At 38.6% G+C, this 21,829-nt stretch overlaps 1 protein-coding gene across 1 annotated transcript; it reads right to left on the bottom strand.

Moving 5' to 3' along the window:
• Positions 1–749: 749 nt before the first annotated feature.
• On the bottom strand, positions 750–19,386 carry LOC139722645 (uncharacterized). Its single transcript, XM_071633941.1, has 6 exons — positions 19,234–19,386; positions 8,584–9,846; positions 7,695–7,909; positions 3,038–3,127; positions 2,106–2,210; positions 750–1,089 (listed from the first exon to the last, which is right to left on the bottom strand). The coding sequence occupies exons 2-6, from the start codon at positions 8,708–8,710 to the stop codon at positions 1,003–1,005; spliced, it is 624 nt and encodes a 207-aa protein (XP_071490042.1). The 5' UTR covers positions 8,711–9,846; positions 19,234–19,386; the 3' UTR covers positions 750–1,002.
• Positions 19,387–21,829: the final 2,443 nt, after the last annotated feature.

Below are 21,829 nucleotides of genomic sequence, written 5' to 3'. Positions count from 1 at the left end.
TTGACAAACCCATGACACAATGCATGATGATTTTGTTGTCGAGAGTGTACAAAATGTCCAAACCTCAAGGTTTGAAAGGCTATCTTGGAGAGTTATTTTACCCTCGACTTCTTCTCACCCAACCTACTCCTATATACATCGTAATGCCTTTCTTGCAAGTCCTCGAGGTAAAACGCAACAACACAAAACTCTACTTCCCCCTAATTTACCATGATATTTCAAACTGCGCTTGCATGGGTCTGAGATTTTGTGATGAACCATGAGTGAACTATTTCAGATAATGTCGTAAATACGTGTACGGGATTGCCGCCTTTGGTCAGCATCGGTAAAAACAATGGCTATAAATATCTTTGCAGTATCGTACAACATTTAAAAACCATATTTTTGAAAGGAAACTTTTTTTTTGACCAAAAGTTTGGATCTGAAGTCCATATATGGTTCGACCAGGACCACTGGACTCTTGGCGTAGAAAGACATACTTCCCGGGAAGTAACTTTGGGTCGTCTGCTACATGGACTTGTGTGTTTTGCCTTTGAATGAAGCAATATTTCGGCAACCTGCAAAACTTCTCGTAGCCGGCTAAAACGCAATTACACTGGTTCAGGGAGACTGCTTGTTGTAAGATTGTCAGTTCTCCTGATGGCGACTGCAGCTTCTTAAGGCGACCATGTGACTCATCATACCCTCATCGTTTTGTGGAAACATCAACTACTCGAAGATGTCATGCTCCAAAGTGTATCACACTTTCTCACCAATCGAGTGGGTTTATGAGTGCAAACTTCCTTTGAAACGCTCTCTCTGTTTTTGAGCAGTTAAGGTGCTATGTTAATGACGAGTTTCTCGAACGGGGTAGCCACTGGTGCCTCGTTGGCAGCGTGATCCCCTGCAAATCTCCGACGTTTGCGCACCGAAATCTCGCCTCGACGTGAAAACAGTCATGATGTCATCGGACAGTCCATGACGTAACGGACAAGTTATATGACGTCAGATGTGAACGCTTGGTCACCTGCAACATTCGGAGTGCTCGTCTTCCTTGCCCAGTTTGATGCTCTTCGCCCGAGGGCTGGCGCACGGGTTGAGCTTCGGATACTGCAGGGAGAGACAACAGAACCACACCAGTGATGCTGAATTAAATAGCGCCCTCTTGACCCATTGCGCCATCATAACCATTCGTACCCTTGAGTATACTGTAGGATTTGTACACACTTGACATTTGGGTCTCACAGTTCTCTGTGAATAAAGTAGACCTGCCGAGCCCCGTCACTTATTGGTACAAAAGGTACTGAAAATGTAGAAAAAAATATAAACGAACATAAGTCGGACAAGTATGTTAAACATTAATTAGGTGTCGTTGATGAGGGTGAATCCTTCAACAAATACAATGTACATGTCATTTGGAGTCTCGACCCTTTCTCTTGTAATTACTGGAGGGGGGGGGGGGACTAGGTTTGTTTCGACGCACAGTCAGAAAGCACATGAAATTATTTGGTAAAACCATAATCTTTCTCTAATGATCTCTTAGAGGAGTTTGAGAAGACAAAGCCCCCTTATAAATTTCAGGACTTCAGTGAAATAAGTTGGTCTAAGTATTATTTGAAACACAAAATGCATTGAATCTTTCGTGTGTATTATTTATTATTTATTATGTTTGTCCACGGAAAATCATTTACAGGAGTCAAACCTATACGTTGCTAAATGCTATTGTGCCTTGCAGTGGGCGCCATACTATACCATCGCAAAGCTCGATCGAGGTTTGCCTCGGGAATATCGATGAAGAGCAATTTGTCAACAATCAGTTGCAATAAAAACAACTCGATGCAGTGGTTCATTAATTTGAGAAATTCAAACCTGTTCGACGTTCATCAGTTAAAATCAGTGTACATTATGTATAGATATATGATTATATATTTCTTTGTTTAACCTGAATAATTGATTTGAACATGACACTCCATGTAAAGGTACCAATATTTCGACCTAAATTATGCGAACGTCTGAAAAGCGTTTGATTATCAGTAACACATCGTGACTGCACTCCCACCCCCAAACACAGATATGGTTGTATTGGTCACCTGACTACGCAGATTAAAAAGAACAGATATATTTACCGTATATCTCAGAATCTGTTTGGCGAGGATGTGAAAAGCGTCGAAGACCAGATGGTTCTCCCTCGCGCTGACCTCCACGTATGGACACCCGAGGCCTTCAGCCAGCTGTGGATATTACACGAGAATGTAGGACGGCGAGATGAGAATGACACCACGCAGACAATAAGGGGGGGGGGGGCAAAGAAGAACAAATAATAACAGTTTGATGGATTGAAAGATAGAGTAACATATTCCTGATAACGATTAGACACTTCTAGATTATGCAATATTAAAAACAAAACGAACAGAAGCTTCCAAGCAAATGTGTTCCACGTAATCTAAATATCAGATACGATATGCCCTACTGATTTTTTTTATTCATTTTTTTACATCACCTTGATTCAAGTTCAAATGCGTTGATGTGGCGGACATGTCCATTCGAGGTTCGATTCTACCATATCCGTGAAACAATAAATAAGACACAGTATCGTATAAAGCTAAGTTCATAGTTAGAGTAATCTGTAGCCTGTAAAACATGTGATCTTTTAAAGCTGCTGTTTTGATCTCCTATTCAGTAAAAATAAAATGAAATTATTGAAAGAACCTCCAAACAAATAAGGAGAAGCCCACTGGCGACATCAGTAAACTTAGAATCAATCATACCATTATATGCAATGTATTATTGAAAGGAGCTGACTTAATCGTGGAAAATGTTGCGTTATTCTTTACAGTTGACTATATGTTTAACTCTTGTTACTAATCAGTCCATTGTTTGTATTGCACAAAAAGTATTATGTAATCATGTTTTGTAATTATGTTAGTTCATCTTCAAGAAGCATTTATTTTGTCGTTCATTTATTTGTTTACTCTCCAACAGCATGGAGATTGGAGATCTAAACCTGGTTTACGTTACTTCACATTCAGGAAAAAAAAAGTTGCAAACCACTACTTACCGCATAGCCGTGCTCCATGCTTACTTCCCGCCAATCAGCGAGATCCACCTTGTTGCCTAGCAACATCCAAACAGCCTCCGGATCAGCGTTCTGCGTGACAGGGACAGAAACATACAAGCACGCACCGTTATGGTTTGGACAGAGTATTTGTAAGTTTGTAATTTTAGGGATAGCTACAGCTTACCATTTAGCGAATCTTTAGTCTATTTCCATAACTTCCTTTACTTTATCCAGAGAATTACTGAAAGATGCACAAATACAAAATGAATCATATTTAGTAATAGAGTCGGGTTTTCCAAGTCAAAATGGGCATAAAATAGTTTATTGTCATTATGATGATTCTCATTGATCTCATGACCAACCTTTGAATGATAGGTGTCTTCATGATAGCTTTGTGCTTCGTTATTCACGATCATATATTATTGTTTGAATAAGTGTACTGTTCCAAGAAATGGAAATTTGTTTTCTTGTAGCAAATCTTTTTAGTCTGGTGGGCTTTCTTTTCTTGAACATGGCACTACGCTGTGAGCTGTGAGTGCACACTGACTGCAAAGCAACTGAAAGTAAAATGCATAAAATATCAATCCATATTTACCTGTTTCATCATCATTCAGCTCGTCACTATAACTCATATTCGAGATACTTTCTTTTGAAGTGTTCTCTGAAAGATATACATTTTAACGAAGTCTAAAGGACTAGCGAGGTTTTTTTTTCACACCCTGAGCTCCATTGTCCTAACGAATAAGCCTTCATAATGAACTCAGTTCGCGCTCTCCCATGAGCTGAAATGAGGGATACATTTCCGACTTGAAAATCACAAAATAAACTCATTATATTTTTTATTCCACTGACTATACTAGAACTGCTTATCTGTAGGTCACAATTTGACTGACAAAATAACGAGGCTGTTAAATACGTGAGGTTATGTAAGGTCATTGCGAAATTTCTTGTTTTTTGCCTGGCGTTCACGTACCGTACGATACACATTGCTGTAAGCATTAAAATGACTATAGCACTGAATGAGTGCTCCTGCGAAGAGCATGCCCTATTGTCGTTAAAGAGTAAACACGTGACGCATTTGCAAATCTGTCTGTTGCCCGATGCTGTACAATGTCGTTTGTGTAATGTCGTTTTCGGCATGATATTAGATTAATGTCGATAAAATAAAAGCAATGACGTTGTCCTGTCGAATCATAACAAAACAAAGAAGTCATGGATATAGACTAAGTTGCTTTGTTGTCATTGTTTCTGTTCTTTATATTCATAACTACGGAGAAAAACAGTAGGTTTCTTCCTCTCTGTAAAAGTATACGTATTTGTGTGTACATGATGAGCTCCTTATGAGAACAGCGCCTTTGTGCACCCACATTTTAAACATCTCTTGTGTGTTAGCTGGTACCTGATGGGACAAACTACGACGGCTGTGTTATTACTAAAACAATGATACTTTGTGAATTAGTGAAAGACACATTAATGTGTATTACGTGATTTTAACCCTTAATGTTACCACTATACATGCTTGCTATATCAAAGTCCACATTCTTGCATTATCTGGGTAATAGCTTTGAACAAACAAACGTTCCCAACTCGGGTAAACACTTAGAACATACTTGAAATAATATGCGAAACAAAACAAACCCATTTATTCACACAAGCGGTCTTATCAAGGCATATAGTAAACGGTGCCAAAGATTTAGAAAAGCACGAATTGGAGGTATTTGACCTTTCATCACACGCGGTCATGATGTAATTGTGGCAGCACATTAACTCTACCATTACCCCGGTTATCAGATGCCAGACTAGTATTGATAGGTGTGGTTCCAGGTGGGTTAAGGACCACTTGAAGAGTCTGATAGCAAAACAAGTTAACTCTATTCTCGCTAAAACCTGCTAAAACACAGAAAATACTAAGAAGATATGGGTTATTTTTAATAAATTACAGGAATATATGCTACACGTGATGTGGCACTGGAAAGGTCTTTATTTTGGGCTATCTGATGATGGACTTAATGTCTGGAAATGGCAACTTAGCCCATTTTGCGATCAAACTTTCACATTATGTTTCCGGTTTTCATATAAAACACACATTCTCCGGTGGCTCAATTTCTGTGTGTGTTCAACACTTGAATCTCTCAGGGGTTAAGGTATGATGACATAGTTGGAGAGATGTGCGAAATCTCAGTGACACATATCGGGACGCCTAAAACCACACGTAAAACATTAATCAAGACCTGCTTCGAAGTCGTGTTAGAGATAACTGACTTTTGAAGAGTACGAAGGTGAAATAAAGCTTTCTCGAGAAATAAGAAGTACTATATTGATTTGTATTACGCAATACTTTCACTAGTGCTTGTGTGAGGCAAGCAGTAATATTTTCTGTCGCGCAGGAGAAAGAAATGAAGGATGAGATATGTTTACCAAAAATAGCCAAATTCATAGCTGTGCCATCGGAAGTGCTTCATTTACCTCACGCAAGGACTCAATTACAACAACAACAACAACAACAACAACAACAACAACAACACACACACACACACACACACACACACACACACACACACACACACACACTAATTTGTACAGGACCACGATTTTGGAATTCACTTTACTCTGCTGTTACTTGTTCTGTTAGTATTTCAGTTCTGAAGCTTAAATTGAAAAGCTTTCTTGTGCATATATCTTCATCTAGATCTATAACAGAGTTATATTCTTTCGCTAGTTATCAGTGAAATTTCTTCACACATGTACCTATTCATTTCTGCTGAATTCTCCATATACTTTAAGGTATTTTCGTTGCATTCTGAGTAGTCATCATGTAAGCCTATTTTTTCTATACGCTTCATGTTAACATCTATGCTCTCTCTCTCCCTTCATCCCCCCCCCCATCTCTCTTCCTCTTAGCTGTCCATTCTTTTGTAGTTATGTATTGTTATTATACTTGACAGTGTTTCAGTAAAGTTATGCAAACTTTCAGGGTAACTGGTATAATAGTTTCTCGTAAGTCATTATTTTGTTTTTGTTCGAGTGACTTTATTTCCAAGCCACGCTTGAAAAAAGGTCTCGTCGTCTTCAAGTGTTTTAAAAGTACCAAACCTTGTGATTGTTATGTATGATATCTGTATCTGAGAAAAGGAACACAAGTAAGTAAATTTCAAGTTCAAGTTCAGATAAACGGCACTTGTGTTGATTTTAATTAATTTCTTAAAGGTTGTGTGCGTAGTATAAAAAAAGAACAACTCGAAACGAAAATGGCTTTCTCTTCTAAACGGTGTATCATCGCAGCGGAATGATGAAGGGCAAGAATGTGATCTCTTCATGATGAATAATTTAAGCCACGCTATTTCACTCAGAGCAACATCCCTCATTTGCAAACGTTCTTACATGTTTGGAGGAAAAATAGTTCTATGGAATGTCAACGGGGGTTCATATTGCACAATGATCATGGTACTCTACTTAAGCCTACGTGAGAACATGAACATCGAAGGTTATTGTTCAAAGTCTTTGAATCTGTCATTATGGTAAGACGTCATGTATTGTGTGCATCTCAGTCCTTTACGGCAAGTGGCTATGATGCCACTTTCTCTGTATCCCTTAATAATTTTGTTTAGTACATCCCACACAACATTCTCTCCTTCTCCCTCTTTGAAGACACTGCTCTTCTGACAGTGGTGACATCAATTGATATAATATCCCACACAATATATTCTGGGCTACCAGATGGAGAAATTCAGTCCTTTCAAAAATATGTTGGATTAGTTGCCACTCAGTAGACTAATTAAGTCCTATGAGGGCTCTGAGAACTATGAAATGTGGAAGTCATGTAACCTTTAAAGGAAAACAACTAATATCACCTTAATCCACATGGCTCATCTTAGTTGAATCAAGGAGGTTCAAGAGAATGGAGTCACAACCGTCTTATTTCCTTTACTAGATGTTCGATGCCGCCGCTCAAAAATATTTGAAGCATGTGCCAAACAGGATCTGCCACGCAGATAGTAAGACAATTGACTCGTGTCTCATTGCATAATCACCAGCCACTTTCTGAGGAAAATATGTCTTTGTGATGGTAATTACTTTTCGCTCTCCCTTCTTATAAGAGATAGGTGGTACAGACACGAGGATGTGCGAATTGAAATTTCGCAAAAAATGCTGAAATAAAGATGAAAATTCCTCGACTGGGCATACCAGGACACTAATCTGATAAATCTATCAATAAAGAATTATACTTGAAGATTATTCCATGTTAGTTTTATTTGTCGGAATTAAGTGGAAAAGTGATAAAACCTACTTTACCAGGATGGTACAATTTTAAACATTTTCACACGATACAGCTCTGATTTACACTTTTGCACAAATTTTTGCACGGGATTGACTTTTGTTGTACATGCTTTATCATTCAGTGAAATTTCATTTTATTTAATAGATAGATAAGCAAAATATGGCCAATATTATGTTAACGTTCAAAATAAATCTTTAGATTGCTCAGCAAGATGGCGACTTCGAACATCGATCATCAAAGGCACAAATGCACCTGTGAAATTCTTTGTACATCAATAGAAATCTGACAACTGTTTGAATAATTACAGCCACTTGGAACTCCAACTCTTAAACCTCCTTGGTTGAATCACTAGCCTACATTTACCCCTTCACCCCTTACCTCGATGACCATCGGGATCCAGACTTCCTTCAGGTGCTTGAACGAGTCTAACCTGGTGACGTCAAAGACCAGGACCACGCCCATAGCCCGTCGGTAGTAAGATGCGGTGATGGCGTGGTAGCGCTCCTGACCCGTAGTGTCCCAAAGCTGCAACCGCACACGTGTTGGCCCCTCTTTGTCGTCAAGGGTCAACTTGGCGACGCTGAAATCTACACCTGTTTCGACAGATAGAAGCAGAAACAAACTGAATAGAGTAGAATGTGCCTTTAACCCTCTGTGTGCCACGTTTATTTCCTGGTCATAGATATAATGTGTGTAAAATGTGTGTACATGTGACTCATTGGCACATAAAAGGCTAAATGGACCGGGTGATTCAGGTACACTGTAATGCATTCCGACTCGGAGAGTGTTTTTCCACACAATTAAAGTTATACTATTGTCCTATATGAGTTCAAAGTTTGCTCAAAAGTTTGTCAGGGGTCTCTTTCCCCTGACGACTATACCAATAAGAGCCGATTGAACAGAACCACAAATATAAGTATATCAGACAAATACACATGATGATTTCTGACCAGCCAATTTGTTGGTCTAAGTTTGTATGCATATTCGTTTGGGATCCGTGCCAAGTAATGGACTACACGAGATGGTAAATTGCCCTTCAACCGGTACTGCTTGCTCGACTGGCGGATTGGATGGATGGGCAAGTTTTCATCATATTTGTTCGAAATCTGTGCGTTTTCTTTTCATTTTTGATTGATTAATGAGTCTATGTGTGATTAACCCCTATTCGCTTGATGGTCTTGTTTGTTAAGTGGTAGTTGAACACACCAACGTTAATATCACAATCTCCAGTCGTGGAACCAAAATATTTTTATGACGTCATACACACCTGTTGTTATCTGCTCTGTTTCTTCAAATGTTCCCTCGGCACAGCGAGTTACCAGCGACGATTTGCCAGTCGCAACGTCCCCTATCATTATGGCCGATAGAAGCAGGTCTTCGAAGATTCCGGCCATATTTCAAGCAGTGATTATAGGTTGCCCCCCTTGTCACTTTCAAGTAGTCCCAGACATTTGATGTGCTGTTTGTTGACGAACTCTCTCTGAAACAGACGATTGTTCACTTCTGTTCGTTACTGGTGACGTACAGGTCCTACTGCTCTACAGCATCCAACCTCGCCCAGAGCCTTTGGTCATAATGTCAATATCCGAACACAAACAAGATGTATGTACCGTATTCTCTCACAACGTGAGTGAATACGCGCAAGTCTGTTCACCTGCGATGTTTATCAATAGTTATACAAACTCATCTTCCGATGGCTCAGGACAACATTGACAATATCGAAATATTATTGTCACCGTGTTGAGCTTCGTATCCCGCAGCGAAAAGTGTGTTCCAGATCCTTGGCAAGTATATCGTATAGTCTTATATCCTAATAATAAAGGGGAAAAGCCACCTATAATTATCAAGCTTAATGGTGGGTATGAAAGCGACAAGAGTCATTAGCGACACCTGCGTGATTTTCGGCGCAAAGTAAGCAGTGACTGGTGCTCCGTGCATGCATGCGCGACGTTGCCGTGAAGTCCGCCACTGACAAAACGATATTTCGAGAGCAGACGACACTGGCAGCTCCCGATCGACTTTGTCGGAAACCTTGGCAGAAACGCTGTCCAATGCTAACTTGTGGTAGTTATTCCATGGGAATGTGTATGAGTGCATGCGCATCTCCAGTACATAACAGATTTTCACGTGACGCCTATGCAGTGGAAGATGAGTCACTTCAACACGTTTGCTAACACAGGAAATGTTGACCTGTTGGTTTGTGGATCCCGACTAATTTAACATTGTCCGGTAATGAAGCAGACGGGCATGATCAGCAACCGATGTCAAATCGATTGTATCGGAGGTTTCGATCTCTGAAGCAATCAATAAGTATCGTAAAGCAATCTCTAGTCGGCGTTTCAAGGCTATTCAGATCCCTTCTCATCGTGATTACCCATTCACGATACATGTAATATCCGTTTTCCTATACAGGCAACCCTTATGTCGTTCTCACGCCGATTAAATCTTCCAACGAGATTCTCAGGGCTGGATGTTGAGATATCTGTGCTTTCCTGTCAGACGAGCTTCAGCTTGTAGGAGGTGGAAGAATCTAAGTGGTAAAACGTGGGGAAAGTGAACAGGCGTTAGGATTCACGGGTAAATCTTAGTCCGTATTGTTTAAAAGGTGTTGCTTTCATATGGAATTACATGTACATCAGTGAGTCCTGAGTAGCAGCGTGTCAGTCTGCAACGTTCACAAAGTTACCGGTACGTAATAAAACGTATGCGTCCCGGATGTATAGCTTTAGCTGGTGTGTAGTAACAGTATATTCATAGCTAAGGCGAAATATTGATTTCCAAAACTTCCAGCGTAAGTGATCTCGAAACCCGATACTCTAGCAATATGTAACTGTCAAAAAAGACAAACTGCTCGGGAATTAAGATGCCACAAAATAGAGTTATAAACTTTCCCTTCATCGACGTACATCTCGGGATACCGGGCGGAAGCTCGAAAGTTGAGCTGTTATGACGCTTGCCTAGCAATCTGGAGGTCGTTGGTTCGAATCTCACCAGAGTATGTATGCCCATGATTCTTATCATGACCATTGCTCTAAACACTGAATAATCGGTGCTTACACCGAAAAGGGCAATTTGTCAATCATCAGTTGCAAAAAAAAAAAAAAAAATCGACCCAAGAATCATTCATTCTGAAGTGATCTTATCTCTGTCATTGCTATTGGCAACCTGTCAAATTGCGATGTCAGTGGCATTTTAGACAGAGCTGGTTAAACTTTATAGTCCTCTTTCGGAGAGAGCATGTCATAAGAATATAGATATAATGTATCATTATCATCATCATCATCATGTCATGATGATTACATAACATTCTATTGGGTGTGATATACAGTGTACTAGTATACTTCTTAGTATGTTTTATGTACAAACTAATAAGGGGTAGTTGTAAAGGGATTACGTTATCTCGTCTATCATAAAAACCATGTCTGGAACCGACATTACTGGGGCTTATCTCTTTATTATTGAAAACATCGGAAATCATATCATGTCTCAACTCTCTTGTCGAATGTCTTGTGTTTCTGTTTGTCTGACTGATTCAATTTATTACAGTCGACTTGTACGTATACAGAGTGTCTTTTCATTCTAGACTCGAGGTGACATTTCAAAAGAGGAGAACTCGCATGACTTTTTAATTCGCCTTTTAACAACCAAAATACAGAAAAGATGATTAAGCACAAATTTGTACCCTATTGTTGGAATATCATTGATGTTGTTTTCATTCGTACGCATTGCATGTTGCATCATTGCTGTTCTTGCCAGAGGTCGTTTCTTACTAGAGGTGATTCGCAAGTTATTGTTGCTGTTGTGCTCAGGACTTCTAGGTGCTAACAAATTGCTCCCTGCGAAACTAATGCGTTAATGTCGTTTATCCCGTCGAGTGCGTGAATAGAGGAAAAGGCGATTTAATATCGATGAGATAGAGGAAGAGCTGAAGATAACAATGAAAAATTTTCAAATACAATCCTTCATATAAGCTTATTGTTTGAATTATTCTTGAAACTATACAATGCTTTCAGAGCTATTCACAAGTCGTCCGCAGGCCTGGGAGGTCAGTTAAATCGACAGTGTAATTAAGATAAAGAACCTGATCAGTGCTGATACCATTATTAAAGGTAGATACAAGCTGTGACTTGGCCGACTTTAAATCTGAACTGTTGTCCGAAGTTACTTGTTATGACTTGGTGGTTATTTACAAAGACACGTGGGAGAAAAAACCATACCTTTCAACGTTTATATTGTGATGCCGGATTAACAAATCACATTCAAAACATGAACGATGTACAAAATATCTGAAGTCACATGCAGTCCTCTCCACGTCATGTCTGATGCAAAGCTGACTTGATACACAGGACTATTATTCTGAAGGGTATTAAATAGGAGTTATTAGGGTTCTTATGTTCATGATGAAATGTCATATACCTACATCAGTAGATTGGCTCATCGTAGCTGGGTCTTGTAACATATCGATTTTAAAAAGCGGTGAAAAATACATTTCGAAATTTTTTGTCTTCCAACAAGGGTCCAATGAAAATAAATAATGAGAACAAAATGTGTGTTTATCTCAACATCAAACGTGTTGTAACTATTGAGGTTGTTCTTATGAGCAAAATTTGCAGTATGTCCTTTTTTGCCCTTTTGTTTCAATAACTTTGCAGTTGAAAAATCGCTAATCCTCTCTTTGAATTAACACATTGTTTGACCCTTAATTCTGGTATATAGTGTCAGACCATTGATCGCGACCAAAACATGGTCATCGTCCGATTCAACGCATTTATACTGGCAGTTTGTTTCACCCAACAAGAGAGACTGATAGAGATGTATCTATAGTGCTTCATGACAAGATGGTTTTGCCATCATTGTAACGCCACCGCGTCTAAATAAAGAAGTTCTGAGAAAGAAGGACATCTTGAGCGAGTTAAAACGATGAAGCAACCAGCAGAACTACCGCATATGTCCATGGGAATGAATGGGTACTGAATGACGAGTAAACATACAGAGCGCTGGGGATTTACTCAGTGGTCAGTCTGACCATGGAGGTACCTCCATGGTCTGACGGTATGTATGGATTCGTCTGAATGTTTAGAGGGCTCGTGACATGCATTCATATATTTATTTATTTATTTATTCATTCATTCATTCATTCATTCATTCATTCATTCATATTCATATTTATTTATTTATTTATTTATTTATTTATTTATTTGTTTATTCATTTACTTATTCATTGGATGTAAATGGCGATTTGGATATTCTCGAAGTACAATCTTTACAGCCAATACCAAAAGAAGAAGAAGAAGAAGAAGAAGAAGAAGAAGAAGAAGAAAACAGAAAGAAAGAAAGAACAGATGGCATTTCATGAATCGCACTTTATACACATAGAAGACGGGAGTAATAATCATTATATGCATAGGGGCCTACACAGTGGGAATTTAAAGGCTCCAAACTTGACAATATAAATCATCCATGAGGCGGCAAATACACGAGATATATAAGATTTACTTTGAACAATCATTCCTACACTAATCTTAGCCAAGGACGCGAAAGACAAGGCGACATTATACCACGACGCACGGCATTGAATGAAGCAAATGCTGCAAGCTTATACTTTATTGACTGATATGCCACAGCAAGACAACGGATTTGATACACTGCAGCACTCCCATTATGAGTATCATCACGCTTTGAAAGTGGTGGTCACATACGACTGTGTCTTTGGATCTGTCTTTAGAACCATATTTACCAAGTCCTCTGTTTTAATCACTAGATTTACATACATTTGAACGGAAGAAAACTGACTCAAATTGCTCCGCAGATATCGTTCAGAATTTTTCAGTGGAGATGCGAGATTGCACTTGCTTGGCTAAGCAATCATCAGGATTATATTGCCCTGCTTTGAGCACACACATACATACATACACACACATATTAAAAGGAACATTGTGCGTTTGATTACCCTTTATTTCTTCCACTGACGATTTAACAGATGAGCATATCGTATACTTGAAAATACTATAAATATTCCACACAGATTTTTATTTCGAACAATTTTTATTTTACAAGATCACTCAATATATACATGCCTTCGATTTTCTGCGTGTACAACAAAGCTTCTATCAAATACCCCGCTCATTTAGATACAGCTATCACAAGAAAGGTTTGATTTTTTTTTTCTGATTAAAGTTTAGGCAAGAACATCATGAAAAACAAACATATTCATACTTCTATATCCGTTATGCAGTGGCGATTTATATGTACCTTGTCAGCTCGAATGTAAACAAATTTAATAAAGTTTCACCTCTATGCCGCTGGTTTTAAAACGAAAATATGGGAGTTGGGTCACACTGTAAAGAGTGTATATTACGCTTATATAGTTACATATCATAACAATAAAGAATAGCTAGCAAATTAACAGCAATTTACCAAGGCACATACATATCTTATATGGAGACTCATTTATCAACATCGGAACATGATCTGCATGACAACACTAACGCCCCTGCAAGTTCCCATATTATTATCTACACTATACTCGTATATCAGATATTATTGCGAATACCTCGTGATACGATTCATTTGATATTTAGATGAAAAACTATACGCTTATGTTAACTAAACAAAACTATGGAGACGGAACTGAGCAAATGATACAAAATGTCTGTCTTTTCAAGCAATCATGGTTGAAAAGTTCGAGGTGTCGCCAGAGGGTGATGTATAGGAACGGTAAATGAAGTGTGCCTTTAAAGTGAATGGGAAAGAATTCTTCTCAGGGAAACTTATTGAAAGGCGTCACTACCAGAAAAGCGTCAATACCAGGTCACGAAAGGGGCGTAAGGTGAAATCAAGGTCCCTTGGAATTTTTCTTATTCTAAGTTTTCGTAAATCCTCCCTTACCCAGCACCTACATAGTACGTATGTAGGCCTTCTAAACCAGTCTGAACGGTATACTAGTACATCATGCAAGATCAAACACAATATGTTTTATGAAGTCATCACATAAAAGTCTTTACATAAAGCTCAGAATAGCCAAAGTCGCTATAACGTAGCTTTGAGACACTTTCAAATTGACGTAAAATCCATGTCATGAAGACTCGAACCACATCATGTAGTGTATCTTAAAGCGAAACTTTCTAGATTTTACGAAACGGACCTTGTATGCTAGTGTCGAGTTGAGGCGCCCATAATATACCATGCTGAATCTTTCGCTGGCATCACGTGATCAATATGGTCCTGATACATGTAGGCCCTATAATATAGGCTACTATACATTACAAAAAATAGAACACTGTGACAATGGCAGCACGCGGCTTGTCGAGACACCATACCATAATGATGCCGAATGATAGGTGGCATTTGAACGGTCAGAATGTTCCTGGTTCTGTTTTAATTTCGCGATAGGGTGATATAAACGAATCAGATCCGATCTTGTATAGTGTAATAAAAGGATCTATTTGACATGAATCAAGAGGCTGATGATAATGAAAGAAATGATATCACATGACTACGACGTTGAAAATTTTGATTTTTACGCGTTTTGTGAAATCGCCATTCAATCAAGTGCAGAAAATATCATATAACAAACATTCCGCTGTTCTGTGAGAAATCGATTACTATCGATACTAGCAAAGATCCTACACACATTATACCTAGTGTGTATGATCTTTGGTACTAGTAGTTGACACGCAATATATATGACTATAGCCAGTTTCCTCAGAAGCTAACGGCTGTAAGTTATACAGTCTATGATTATCTTTAATATCATGAGCAGCAGGATCTTAAAGGGATAGTATAGTATTGGTGGAGATGAGGTTTGGGCTTTTAACTTTTTGTAAGATATCAAGAAACCACTTATAGAACAGAGCATACCGTTTCTTCTTCTTCTTCTTCTTCTGATTAAGTCTGCCTCCTTCAATAGACTGAAGATTCTTGCAGACTGGTGCTATTTACATTAAATACAATTTATTTACAGATATTTACAAGCACATAGAAAATTTGACGAAAATACTAGCCACTGTGATCAACCGTTAGACGGTTTCGAAATGATCCCACAGATGGCGCTGAAACAATTCCTGACGACAGGGAATTCCAGTTCCTTACAGTTCTTGGGAAGAACGAATGGCGATGCGATTCAGTTCTCGAATATTCAGGAGGTATTCAAATTTTATTTGATGAAAATTGGTTTTGGAATGGCTGAGACATTCAAAATCAAAGTAAAACAAAGTAAATGTAATAAAAGGTGGGTCCCACTTTTTATTTGGATTGCTCTATTTTAGATATCTCAGCCATTTCAAAACCAATTTTCATCACATCAACACTGAATTACTTTTGGGGTTTCATCCTCTTTCATATTTCATAAGAGGTTTCTCATTATCTCATCAAACATGTTAGAAACCAGATGTCAAGTCTCAACCAAAACTATATAAGCCCTTTAAATGTCTATGATACTTTCATTGACTTTGCCAAGCACTGAGCAGAAACAACTCGTTACCGACATTGACTTTGTTGTTGTTATTTATTGTTTCGTGGTGATTAGGAACCGAATAAGACCTGGCAGATTCTTTTGATAGCTCTGTGGGCTTGTTGTCTAGGTCTAGGTATAGACATTCAACGAGTTTGCTTATGAGGATTCAAGGACCTTAATTGGTATGAGAGGCAGTTTCTGGAGACGGTAGATAAATTGGCTTATGGTCTGTATAAGATGTTCACTAAACAGCTTCCACATTGTGATGAGCAGTGTATCTATAAGGTCATTAACGCAACTCAAAGTCGTGACAAGATTAAGAAGATTTGTTACGTCATTCAATACAGTCTCAGCCTTTCGCGCTCAGCCATGGGTAACGGACATCAGACGACGCCATGTGCAGCTTTGCAGTCTGGACAGGGTATTATCACTCCATTTGAGTCCACTCGCTACACACAAAACGAGCGTAAACAAGGATTTAGTATTTGCTTATATGGGTGTACTCAAGCTGACATGTTTGACCATGGCGGTGTATTGACCATTTTATTGGGTGAGGTATAGATTTAATTGTGTACGCCGTCTTTACAGTCTCGGCTGCATTGTCCTTCAGTTTGGTAACGTAAAAAAGAACACAAGTTCTGATGCATACAACCATACACGTGAGCATGCGGGGAACGCGCGTCTTAATATTAATCCAGAGTCGCTCCTAACTCTCCATGAAGCTTTCTGGTTACTTGTAGGCCTACGTCATGTCTCTTTCACATTTTATGAACACTGACGCGATGACACTTACTAGTATCTAAACAGCTGATATTACACACCATTCTCATTATCTTAGATTGCAAACATGAGCTTTGTGACAAAAATTGTGTTTACAGCCCTTACATAAACAGATAATCTGTTCGAACTTTTTTAATCCCCAAATAAAATTGGATTGGAGAGAATGGTCAGTTTCAGCTGTAGTTTTGGTTTTCTTCAGTATACATAATATCATAAAATTATGTTAATCGTACATTTAGTTGCATGCTTATATTGTGTGCATGTGTCCAATGTCTATATGTTTGTTATCTCTGAGTATGTGTGTGTGGTTTTTGTTGTTGTTGTTTTTTTGTATATATTCGTGTGTACATACGTATATTTGTGTACACGTGGTGTATGTAGAAATTATTTTACTATGAAATTGATGGAAGAGAATAATTCATCCTTGCATTCTGAGCTACCTCAGAAATCTTTATCCATATTAACTATTATAGAATTATCTTTTCGATATGATATCTTTACTGAGTAATTGCTTCTTATGTTGTAATGTCTGTATATCTTATTTTGTTGTGTTTATCAGGACCTCGATACAAATCTGCATGCTGATCGAGCTCTCTTGGATGAAGATATTTCAAGATGTTACGTAGATAAATAAATAATTGATCAGAAAAAATAAATGGGATGGTCTTTCTTTCTTTCTCTTTGTATATCGAATCATTTCCAAAAAGACAATTTCAAGCAATTTTCCAGCACGGGCTAACTTGCTCTTTCTCTTCTTTCTCCTCCTCCTCCTTCTCCTCCTCTTCTTCTTTTTTTTTTTCATTAACACACAATCGCAATATATTATGAAGGAACATAACACTGGACAAGTATCATACTGTTGAGGCCAAGAAATTATCAAGGCATGGCAAAATACAGGAAGATCATCTACAGAGCTTGAGCAAGGTACTAGCATGCTGGCCGCGCTGTTCTGACTTGTAAAACTTTCTGTCCAATCTGATGGTTTATTTGCTGTCTTCATGGTGCCCCCTTGAGTTGCCATGGAAACAGACATTCCAAAACTTTCCCTCGAGGCTCGCAATCCCATGGTTTTGAGAAACTCTCTGATTTTGCGTGATAAGAACTCCGTGAAGAATAGAAACAACAATGTTTTATACATTCTTGTTGATTGGAAAATCTTAAAATCTTCAAACACATAAATTTGGCACCATTGTAAGTAAGTTATCGTGATTGTGGTAGATTTGATTATCCATGTATATGCCAAATGTTAGCCTGTCCACCCATCTATTTTCATTGTCTTAATGATTTGTTTTCCTCTTCTTTCTTCCTTTACCTACTTTTTCTGTTCGCACAATTTCTTCTCCTTCCTCTTCTTCAGCTGGTTTGCAATCCCGAGTCTCCTCAGGAATTATTAATTGACAAATCTGTCTGTCTGTTTGTCTGTCTTGAAGAAGTCAACGTCGTCACTGAGATAACTTGTAAAATATTTGTGCGATTTATAAAACTCATATCTGCAGAGCTTTGTCGCAGCGAACGGTCGTCGTCAAGAGCACGTCCTAACCAACCTCGCTTTTTGGTGGTCTTATTCAAAAGTATGTCTGGAACTGGATCAATACGCTGCCGGACCGGGTGGTATAGTGCAACGGTCAGACAATCTGTCCGAAAAGTATGACCGGAGTAGGCCTCTTCCATAGAGCTCGACCAAGGAAGAAGACAATATAACCCGTTTCAAAAATTCAAGACATGGTCTCCTGTAAACAATCTTCAAAGTTTTTGCAGCGTCTATATAATGAGTTTGTTATCGATACATTTTCTGTTCACAAGGTGCCGGCAAGAGTGAGAAAGCGGCGGAGCCCAGTAACCTGACTTCTCTATAGGTATATTTGTATTAAATGCTGTACGGTATGCCAGATTAGAACCATGCATAACATGGTATTGATCACATGCCGCCAAATCGAAACTACATTTTGGGAATTCTGTGACTTATTCACGGCAAAAATGACTGTATTCCTATCCTACGTCGTATATAGCTATCGGGATTTGACTAACAACGAGCTGTAAAGAATGTAAAGGTTGCTTTTCTGTGCACTTTTGACAGTCATTATAAATAAGTAAATATAATTTCATTATCTCTTTAATCCATGTTGCAACTTGAGAAACAGCTTCACTCCAGCTTGCTTCTGTGTTAACTATGTGTAGCAAACTTACAATAGTAGCAACAACAACGACGACAACAGCATACTGACATTGATGCCACCACACGTCAAATCATAGATACAACTCAGGAGGTCATACACTACCTTTTTAGGACCAGACGATTTGGTCGTGAAAGCTGGGAGGTCAGGTGTGCAAAGACAGGGACATGAGACCATGAAGTTAAGCTCCTTGATGATACATTACCACAAGGAGACCCAGACCGGAATTCAATAAAACGAAAGTTTTGTCATTTATCTGTTTTGGTGTCATTTTCAAGGTCTCTGTCAGCTGACTACTCAGCAAAGTATTGTTTGTCGACACTGTCAAATTTAAGATGTATATTTCAGTGGCCGACAGCTTCAGATAATTATACAGAATCTCCAGGTCTGAGTGCTATATAATTGTAGTTTATATGCACAGTCCTATTTAATTATACCCCATTCTTTAAATCAAACCTCACTCGATCCATGTACCATCCATGAAAACATACAAAGTCCCTATGCTTACAGACATGTCGTGTGCAGCCTAGTCCGTATTCCACCACCAGCGGGGCCGAAGAAAGGTGCATGTAGAACTGTGAAAGAAGTCTTCCCTCAAATCTGCCCGTGTCAATATCGCTCGCTCCTCAGACATGAGTCGACGTATACGTGTACTGGTGTCCGCTTGATGACAACATTCGCTCATAGAATGTGTCAGGGTTGTGTGACAGTACAAGAGCAAACAGGGCATTCACAGTAGTTTGCAGACGGAGAAAAAAAAAGTTCCCACGTTGCTGGTAAATACACTACAGCCAGTACCGGCATACATGTTCCGTATCAGGGAGTCCGGGAGAATAGAAGCAAGCACCATTCAAATCGTGGCTTTTATTCACAGCAGGGCTGTAGGCAAACGCACTCCGTGTCGACTTAACGTTTGCCCAACATTTGGCTGATCAAACTCAATGGTTAGACGCATCCCTTCTTTCTGATCTGAACCAAACGGGTCAATAATTCACCCTATTCACATTTAAATCCCGCTGCCTTTACACACAGCTTCAGGGGCGCTTGGCCTTGTCAGAAAACAATCAATGTTTCTTAGTATTTATCAAAGTTTCTAGGCACATATCTGTACTGTTTGCAGCCCAATGCACGGACTATTGCTGAAAGTTGAAATTAAAATGAATACTAAAAAGTAAAACTCAGATCTTTTATTTTACGAGCATAAAAACTGATATCATAATACAAATGAATATTTTCAGTCACAGTAGTTGTTGGTGCTTAAAGGCATAATTTACCTTTTGCATATGAAACAAAAACCCAGCTTTAGTGCTACAAAACAGTTCTAAATGTGAGTTAGGGATAGAAACAACCAATTTAGAAATGTGAATCAGTAAAATCAATGTTAAGTATTGTTAAATAAACAAAATGTGTACAATAAGTATAATAACAATGTTTCTAAGCTAAACCGTCTACAGTTATGGTTTATTGAGAAAAATAGAGATATCTCCTTATATTTTAGGCTTTATTGCAAAGTTTTTACATGGTAAGATGTTTTGTGATACAACTGATGTACACATATTCATCAAATGTGATATCTTGAACATTTTTAAAATCACTGCTCCCAAAGGTAAACAGTACCTTTAATGCAGGTGAGTGTCAATGGCTCTATAATGCACACAGTAAAATCAGACGAACGCGATGTCGATGGACCTGAAATCACATAGTTTGAAAATTTTCAAATTATTACGAAACAATGGTATTAGTCGCAACTACTTGCGCATATTGAAAGATATATAATGACAGCATCGCAAGACTCCCATTGACCAGGAGTCCGTTTCATGATGTCATCACATAAAAGTCTTTACATAAATCTCAGAATGGCCAAAGTCTCTCATAATGCAGCTACAGAAAAGTAAAATCCATTTCATGAAGTCTATCATAAATAAGTGTGCCTTACGAGCAAAAATTCTCTCATAAGATTTTATCACGAAACGGACCCCAGTACACGTATCTTCACTAATGTTCTTAATGGCATGAAAACGAACAGAACAAACTGTATCTATGATACCATCAAGTGATTGTAGTTTTGCATAGTGACCTGGCAACAGTGGATTTAATGGAAAGAGCCGGTTGGAGAAACTGAATAATTGTATTGACCAAAACGCGCTTTGTGATAATTTAATAATTATGTCGAACAAGTGTGAGTGTTAGAGCTATAATACCATCGCCTCTTGTAGGTCCTAATGAAGGACATCCCCTTGTACCGTCTTTATTTCTTAACGATTGCAATTTTCTACAATAGTGATTTAGAGGTATTTTACATCTCATCGCATAACATAAAGACACATACAAACACAGAGTGGCAGCACAGCCAAGTTTTGATACCGTTGGTTGATTTATTGATTCATTGATTAATTGATTGATTGATTGATTGACTGATTGGTTGTTTGATTGCTTTTTGGTTGGCTGAGAACTTGACTGACTGACTGACTGATTGATTGATTGATTGATTGATTGATTGATTGATTGATTGATCGATCGATTGATCGACTAATTGAATGATTGATCGAATTATTGATTGAGTGGTTGAGTGATTCACGGATTGACCTACTTAAAAATCAATTATGATATGACTGACTTATTGATTGTTAAATGTCGTGAATGTGTCTGCCTTTGGAAGTACAGTATTAACGGTTTTGTTGATAATAAAGATGATGACGGCAGAGTTATGACACTCATGAACAGTTATTAACAGCTATCGATAAATTGAAAAGTAAAGGTGTTGGTGGTGGAAACGGCATAATACTAGTTTCACTTTGGATGCAGTTGTTACAGATGGGGTCACTTTGGTATACGCGGTATAGTTGTAGGAGTACAGATATTGGTGGGCTTGAAATGTCGTCACAATGGGGTCGAGTGGGGTCGAAATGACTGTGACCGGAGTGTGTTAATTCAGGCTATGATTTATATACGGGATGGTGGTGATGATAGTAGCAAGAGGTGTGGAGTATGAAAGTGGGCGGGGTTGTATTAATGGTTTGACAGGCAGTCCTCGCGGTGGCGGCGCGCGGTGTTTTAAGAATTCAAGACCAGTTGAAAGTTCGTTTGAAAATAAAGAGTAACAT

This window comes from Diadema antillarum, unplaced genomic scaffold (genome assembly GCF_040938485.1).
Source record: "Diadema antillarum isolate AM-2024a unplaced genomic scaffold, OU_Dant_1.0 scf00000014, whole genome shotgun sequence".
NCBI lineage: Eukaryota > Metazoa > Echinodermata > Echinoidea > Diadematoida > Diadematidae > Diadema > Diadema antillarum.
This window is presented reverse-complemented; position numbering and strand designations above follow the sequence as displayed.

Coding starts and splice junctions, on each gene's coding strand:
- LOC139722645 (XM_071633941.1), bottom strand. CDS start 8,710: ATGGCCGGAATCTTCGAAGACCTGCTTCTATCGGCCATAATGATAGGG. Junction 3,128..7,694: donor GGATCCCGATGGTCATCGAG/GTAAGGGGTGAA, acceptor CCTGTCACGCAG/AACGCTGATCCGGAGGCTGT. Junction 1,090..2,105: donor AACAGATTCTGAGATATACG/GTAAATATATCT, acceptor CTCTCCCTGCAG/TATCCGAAGCTCAACCCGTG.